This window comes from Myxine glutinosa, chromosome 13, assembly GCF_964187855.1.
Source record: "Myxine glutinosa chromosome 13, kmMyxGlut1.1, whole genome shotgun sequence".
In the NCBI taxonomy this organism is placed as follows: domain Eukaryota; kingdom Metazoa; phylum Chordata; class Myxini; order Myxiniformes; family Myxinidae; genus Myxine; species Myxine glutinosa.
Genome location: NC_136273.1, coordinates 43,268,349 through 43,276,561, shown reverse-complemented (window position 1 = coordinate 43,276,561; position 8,213 = coordinate 43,268,349). Strand labels below are relative to the sequence as shown.

The window sequence follows — 8,213 nt, the reverse complement described above, 5'->3', positions numbered from 1 at the left end:
TTTGGATATTTGTTTGGGAAGAAATTTGGTATTTTGGTGGCTGTTTTGTTTTCTGCTAATTATCTAAAATTGCCAATGCTGACAGAAGTCCAGTAATATTATTTTTCAAATTGGTGGTCTTGGGAAGCAAAATCTACCAAAAAAAACAAAAAAACTTAATACGCTAAAACGAGGTTGAGCCGAGCAGGAGACAGGGTGCCTACGTGAACAGTGAGCAAGCGCAGTGTTAAAGTGAACCGATGTGCCGGGAAAACATCACACTTGTTACAAAGGCATTTGGAATTTATCTTTCTCACACATGAATATCAGTATGTGGATAGAGGTATTGCAAAACCACACACACACACACACACACACACACACACACACACACACACACACACACACACACAGTCATACATGAAACCGAAACAGCAAAGATTGTAGCCCCAACATATTGCAAGAATGACAAAAGAAAAATATAAAGCGAAACAACAACAGATATACACCACCAACTGGGAGAACGACAAAAGAGCAGAGAGGTACAAAAAAGAGTTAGACAGATTGGGGACAGACAAAGAACGCTCAATGGAATGGCTAAGAAGAGGTCAGCTCAACTGGGATGAGGAACGAGTGGTAATATATGCCCAAGGACACGACGACATTAATGTGGCATGAATGGCTTTAAGAAGATGGCAGGACTGAGTCAAACACCTCCTTTCGGGATGTTAAAACTGATGTCAGAACAGCTGTACACACAAAGGCATAGCAAAGTATGTAGAGTAATCTCCTGGCAAATTGACAAAAACGTCAATATCCCAGTCCCAGAAAACTCGTGGAAAAAATGAGCTAAAAGCAATAATTGAGAACAAGATAGCTCGTGTATGACCTGATAATCCCGTCAAGTGTGAGCACAGAAAACAAAGCATTGCGACCGGATTCGTACTTAGGTATAGAAAAAGAAAAGAAGGCATTGCGGTATCAGCTCCCAGCAATTTTGGCCTAAACAATGCAGAATTCCAGCAAATGAACAAATACCAAGACCTCAAGAATGAAGTGAAAAGATCTTGGAAGGTGTGGAGTGTCGAAGTTGTACCAGTGATAAGTGGAGCAATTGGAATGATGAAGAAGAATTTCACAGGGATTTTAAGGACCATCCCTGGGAATATTACTTCAAGCGAACTCCAGTTGGAAGCTGTTCGGGCCTCGGTGATGATCCTGAAAAGAGCCCTCGGAACAAAACTTTGAGAACAAGAAAACTTCACAACTTGGTCCATGAATCATGATCCCTTACTGAAACAGGTGGATACTTAAATACCTGAATGTACTCTGTTTCACCTTTTGCAATCTGTATATGGAGATAACAACCAATGACACACACACACAAAGACACACCATTGTTATTCCAGGGTGCATTTCCACGAGTATGAATCCAGAACATAACACACAAAAGTGTGTGTGAACACACTCACACAGAAGAGGAAGGTATTTAAACACATGCACAAAGAAGGGTGTGTGAGGAAAACACACATAAAAGGGATGTCTAACGTCATTGGCATGTTTCCATGCACATGAGCATAAACAGGCCTATATGTGTGATCGATGTCTCCATCCATCATGAAGACAAAACAACCAATATGAAGTCATGTGAAGTTATCCTCGGTGCAGATGGCGAGTGGATGTTATTTTAAAATGTAGACTAGTCCACAGTGAACACAGCTGTTGGACAATTCACCAAAAAGACCCCCCCCCCCCCCACCCCCCCAAAAAAAGCCAATGTAGATGTCATTGAGTTGGTATTGCAAATGGGATCATCTGTTCATTATGTATGCAAATCGAAGTTGGCTAAATGAAAACGATATATGCGCAGTATATTGGCACACTCGAGGGTTGGTACGAAAGTAATGCCGCTTATTTTATTTCTCATTAAACATAATTCCAATTACAATGAAAATTACAGGGAATATGTACACATATATGGCAAATATGAAGTTATTTTCCACATGGTCTTCATCAACGGCAATGCACTTGACATTGGTTTCCCCACTCTTGAAATGCTTTATGCAACATCTAATGGTAAGCCTGGTGTTGGCTTAGCGGTTGGGGTGCCGGCTTGGGATCCTAGGATCCTGGGTTCGAATCCCGGTCGATAGCTAAATTAACGCCAGGGGGGTTGACTCATCCTGTCATCCTTCCGAGGTCGGCAAATTGAGTACCAGCTTGCTGGGATGAATGATCCCGGTGTGCACCCCGATTTAGAATAGGTAGACCGCATCCCTGCGCATCGTAAGAGGCAACTAAGGGTTGGCGTCCAAATAAACATTGCCTCAAAAAGGGAACCATGAGGTCATGAGGCCCGCAAGGCTAACCCCCGCTCTAGCAGGGGAAAATGGCCTTAAAACGATCGTTCATTCATTCATTCATTCAACATCTAATGGTGCTCACGTCAATGGTGGAGTCGCCTTACACATTCTTTAAATGTCTTTGAATACTCAATGGAGAAACCTGTTCCGTAGTAAGAAATTAGATAACCATAAACCAATAGCTTCATACGCACATCCAGTGGGGCAGCCATTTGAAAAGTATGTTGTGATGTTGTCACGTGACCGATCACAGTGCCGCTCAACTTACAATGAGTGGGAGACACGAACCTTTCATTGCCTTCCTTCGACACTTTGGTACTGAACTGAAAAGTAAGAGGCATCACTTTCTTACCGACCCTCATATACGGACGACTCAAGAATTTCACCATTTTTTCGTTGCTAACAAATTGTTGACCATCTCTGTATGACACCGGAAGTGTAGCGTATATAAAGATACTGCCAAGGTAATTATTACACGGAGAAACATTCAACATGGAAACCAGGGATTCCTATCTTTGCACATTGTGTAATATTCCGTCAGCAATTGCGTTGTTCTCAATTGCAGGGCAATAGGCGCTCACATGTTTTTTTCTGTCGGGTGGAAAGCTCGACAAGTAAATTGTTCCAAAGTTTTATCAAAGCAAGGTTGGCAAAGTTTTGCTGGCATTACCAGCCAGCAGTTTGGTGGAGTCATGAACAGGTAGTTCATCATTTTGATGAATTAAATGGAGGCAAACCACAAGCCATATGCAAACAAGAATAGATGACTACTCTGGTTGATTAGTCTTTCCTCCACAGAGCCTAATTGGGCTCACAAAGGAGCTCCAGCGCTCATTTACTGCTGCACAGGGACATTGGGTGATATCGGTGAACTTTTACACAAATGGCGGGGGAATTGAGATACCGTTAAAACTTCAATAATGCATGGGATTTTATCTTGGTTTTGACGTCATTGTGATGTAAAATTGAACTAGAACGGCACTTGGTACAGCTCACACCTCCGTCAAGCTGAACAGTTTACCTTTTCATCCCACCGACAGGCCAGATCTACACCCAGACCTCGAGCAGAATCAAATTGGCTTGTCCTCATCACCTAACCAACTCATCCACCAAGTTTTGTCATAACCCATCCATAACTGTTTGAGATATCATGCCATATGTTGTTTTTGGCTCTATCTCTCGAGGGTGAAGAACCACTCAAGAAAATTAAAAATTCTTGTGGACGAACATCCATAAAAATCGACACCAAAACCCTTATCAATTCATCCTTGTCACACACCCAACCTGTCCACCAAGTTTTCTTTGAATCCGTCCTTAACTTTTTGAGATATCTTATTCTCAGCCAAACAAACGGATAAACAGGGGTGAAAAATGTCATCTCGATCCACATTCGGTGGCAGAGGTTATGAACAGGCCAGTGCAGGTATGTGCCGCAGAGTCATAAAACACACATTGTTTGGATTTGAAGGTAAACTGAGTGCATCATATTTTTCAGGGACGTCCCGGAGGTGACGGTGCAAGAGGCTTTCCCGGCGAGCCTGGCATCAAGGTATGACTGGAGGTTGTTCCCTGTTATTTGAATCGATGTGACAAATGTGTGGAATACAAGAACAAATGAGAAAAGATCATTCACTAAAATGGAACTGGCATGACTACAGCTTTTTGCTGTCCCTGCAATGTCCAGTTCGAAAATAGGATGGACTCCCAACATCGTCAGCCTATATACAGTTCACATGGATCTCTATGTCCGTTAATGGTACCAATGATTGCCCATATTCTTGAGGGGTCAGCCGGGGTACGTTAGTGGCCTATGTCTTTCATAAACTGGCCTGACGTTTGACTGAGGTCGGCAGGAATTTGTAATTCGTTCAGAGTACTGCTAGTGATGACTCACCTACTCTTTGCAAGCAACATCGAACCTTGAATGTCCCCCATCCTCCAGTGCTGGAAAAAGGCCTCGCCAGCTTAACATCCGATGGATGGCACACACAATGATTCCTTGCCCTGCAAGCAAAACACCAGGGTGACATAGCAGTGTTGGGATTCAAACCCTGGTGAGGGTTTCAATTTGACAGCTCAAAGGTGAGTTGCGTACTTCTCGGGCCTAGGCTATCCCGCCAGTGGCCCTGTTTCCACAAATACTTGTAAGAAAGTATGTATTTCTCTAAATTGCTGTTTTATGGCATTCGTGAGTAGACCTACCATATGTTTCAGTATTTTTGTCATCCAAGTCACGTGCTGTTCACTAACTCCACAGGGAGACCGAGGATTTGATGGTTTGCCAGGCCTTCCGGGAGAGAAGGGAGACAGGGTGAGTGGGTTATCTCATACACGACCCCCACTCAAACATGACTCCTTTGGATCATTCTGTGTATGCACACATACTGTATACCTATTTATGCATAACTTGCTTTGGAGCTGCGGGCGTGCCTGTATAGGGTTTGTTCCACTTGAGACACAACAATTTAGCTGCATTTTCTGACAGTATGGCTAGTTGTACTTGATTTAAATAATAAATCAACTGCAAATCAAGATGGCATTTTGAAGCATCCTTTTTCGACAGGACACGCCTGGTGTTGGCTTAGCGGTTAGGGTGCTGGCTTGGGATCCTAGGATCCTGGGTTCGAATCCCGGTCGATCGCTGAATTAACACCAGGGGGGTTGACTCAGCCTGTCATCCTTCTGAGGTCGGCAAATTGAGTTCCAGTTCACTGGTAATTCCCTGTGTGTCGCAAGAGGCGACTAACAGGGTTGGCGACAGGAAGGGCATCTGGCTGGCCATAAAACATTGCTTCAAAAAAGGGGACCACGTTGCCCGAAAAAGGCCAACACCTGCTCTGCGGGGAAAAATGGCCTCTGAAGGCGGTTCTTTTTCGACAGGACGACATTCTCAGTGAATTTGTTATCATTCCTTTTGAATGTGATCGGCAAATTTTGTGAATAGAATGTGCTAATATCCATTTTGAACTGGATTGGCTGTCATCCATTGCAGACAGGATTGGTTACAAGCGATGCGAATAATATTGGCTTATTGGAATATTTGTCATGTTGAATCATCATTCTTATGATATAATTTAACAACCAAAGTAAAGCATATTTCATTGGCCTAAAGAAGGGCTCGAGCCTGGAAGCTGTGTCCTGTTGATAGATGACCACGTGATTATACAGTGCCACCAGGTGTCGCCAAAAGTGAAGAAATTGCCACTGGCAGTGAAGAATGCTTCTCAATTTTCTGTAATCCATCCGTCAGCTATCCGAGTGAAGACATTTTACAATCAGAAACGTGGTTTTGTTGTAAGGTCTATGGTTATGAACCCTCTAACTAATATTGTTCATCAAATTAGCAACCTCAGGGATCTTGGCTACAGAGATGTGTCTCTGTTGGACTGAACGTGTGACAGGTGGGTCAGGACTTGAGTTAGTTGACGAAACGAAGAGAGGCGGGGGGGAGGGTGGGGGGGGGGAGGAAGAGGGCGAGAGAGAGAGAGTGTGAGGGTGTTAGAGAGAGAGAGAGAGAGAGAGAGAGAGAGAGACAAAGTCATAATAGAGAGCACTTAAGGAAGCAAAGGAAAGTTGAAATTGGTATGTTTATATTGTGGTAAGGATGTTTGTTTACATCCCTAGCTTGATTCAACCACACACAGCTTTTCGGCATTCGCGTGCCAAAATTGAAGGTATGTCATGAAGAAGATTTGAGTCATACAACCTTAGGGTTGGAGCAGTCCGCAAATGGTTTTGCAAACAACAATTAAAGAATGTTTGAATGAGAAAATGTAACACCTGATCACTGACTGCATCACAATAGAGTGTGAGTAGCACAATTTTGCCTATGAAGAGCATGTAGGGAAAGAGAGAAAAGGCAAACTTGGGAATACACAAAAAGACGAGATCTAACAATTAAAAGTGCACCCATGTCAACATATTGCTTTGTGCCCACTGTGAGGTGAAAAGTTTTGTGAAAAATGACAAGATTAATAATCATGTGGGTTCTCTTGTCGATGCTTTACTGTTTGTTGTCCTCATCACGTGAAACCTTTAAAGTGACCTTTCTTCCCGGCAGGGGAATACTGGCCCATTGGGTCCTCCTGGTGCTGTTGGAGAAGATGGCAGCAGGGTGAGGCGTCGCTCCGGCTTCCCTTCCGTCCGCGCCCTGTGCACCTAACTGGTGCAGTTTTACAGCACAATGTATGAAATGGATTCTTCTCCAAGTTGCAGATCATATGAAGGGAATTTGAGCCTAAAACAACCATTTTTCTGACACATTTATTCAGGGTTTATTGGAAAATAGGACAAAACGTACAATGATTACAATGAACTTTTGGCCTTACTTTATGAAGAACCATAATTTGATTGCAGTTGCTGAAAACAACAGTGTAACGTCTTCCTACTCTATGTCCACCCACTCCTCCCCAACCCTGCTCTCTGAACTCTCGCTGTGTCCACCGCAGGGTGAACTTGGGGCGCCTGGTCCTTCTGGACTCCCAGGTGAACCTGTACGTATGACATTCTTCCGGGCTGTACGTGCCCATGGATTGGAATGGTGTTCCTCCACCCTACCAGAGTCATACTTGCCTTTAATTATGCCTTTAATAATGTTTCACTTTGTTTCAGAACCACATGACGCGCACACACGCACACACACACACACACACACACACACACACACACACACACACACACACACACACACACACACACACGTATATATATATATATATATATATATATATATATATATATATATATATATATATACATACATACATATATATATATATATATATATATAACTATATATATATATATATATATATATATATATGATTATTATACAAAGTGGAAGAGCTAGAACACAGAAAAGAAGAAAGCTATAAAACACTTTGGAAAACATGGAAACTAATCAACAGTAGTGTGGAGGGACACTTTAAGGGAAGAATGGGTGAAGAGAAGAATGCCTAAGTTTATACTTGGTGATAAAGTTTAGTTTTATTTATTTTTGTTCGTTTTATTTATGATCAAGTTTCGTTTTTAGTTGACCTCAGACCTATACTGATAAACTCCACTTTTGTTGTCAGATATAGACAGATGACCTCTATATCAAATTGTGTACGTGCACAGATAGACCCTCGTATTCCCACCTACAGCCATGTACACAAAACCTCCACTTCTGCATCTGGGTGTGTACAGAAAAACTCTGAGCCAGGCCAAGAACACAATAATGTTCTCTACTTTATGAAATCTGGGTGGGACAGTGACCGGGAATGGTAAGTCATAGGCAGAGGTGCGGAAGAGGATTTGGGTGGGTGAATGTGTGGAGGAGGGCAGAGGGTGTAATGACAGACAGAAAGATTTCAAGGAGATTCAAAGGAAAGGTTCTGATGTCTTGTGTAATGCCGGCCTACCTTTCCGGTCTGGAGACGTTTGCACTGATAGAGAGAGACAACAACAGAGGCTGCAGGTTTGTGAGAACAACTGGGTCAGGAGGATTGTGGGAGTGAAGAGGGTGGATAGAAGAAGAATGGATGAACTGAGGGATGAGATTGGGTTGCAGATGAGCTTGACAGTGAGATTGGTGAAATGCCGACTGAGATGGGCTGGACATTTGGTGCGGATGGGGGAAGAGAGAATGGCCAAGAGAGTGGATAGATTGAGGGAACAATGCAGGAGGAAAACAGGTAAACCGTGGTTGAGATAGGATGATTTGTGAAGAGGGGTATCAGTAAGGTGGGGGTGGTTGGAGGGTAGAGAGAGTTGGCTGAGGACAGAGGGGAGTGGAGGAGTATTGTGGTCAAGGCAGGCCAGGAGCTTGGTGCTATTGGACCTCATTCCTTACAAAGAGAAGAGGAGAATAACAATCCCTAAACTTGTGAA

The 8,213-nt window shown here is 43.1% G+C and overlaps 1 protein-coding gene across 1 annotated transcript in view; it reads left to right on the top strand.

Annotated features, from left to right (window-relative positions):
* The window catches only part of COL5A1 (collagen type V alpha 1 chain), a 505,662-nt gene that overhangs the window by 199,946 nt on the left and 297,503 nt on the right, over nt 1–8,213 (top strand). Inside the window, exons 17-20 of the mRNA XM_068102230.2 lie at nt 3,838–3,891; nt 4,600–4,653; nt 6,403–6,456; nt 6,791–6,835. Coding sequence (XP_067958331.1) covers nt 3,838–3,891; nt 4,600–4,653; nt 6,403–6,456; nt 6,791–6,835 — 207 coding nt within the window. The remainder of the gene's footprint in view (nt 1–3,837; nt 3,892–4,599; nt 4,654–6,402; nt 6,457–6,790; nt 6,836–8,213) is intronic.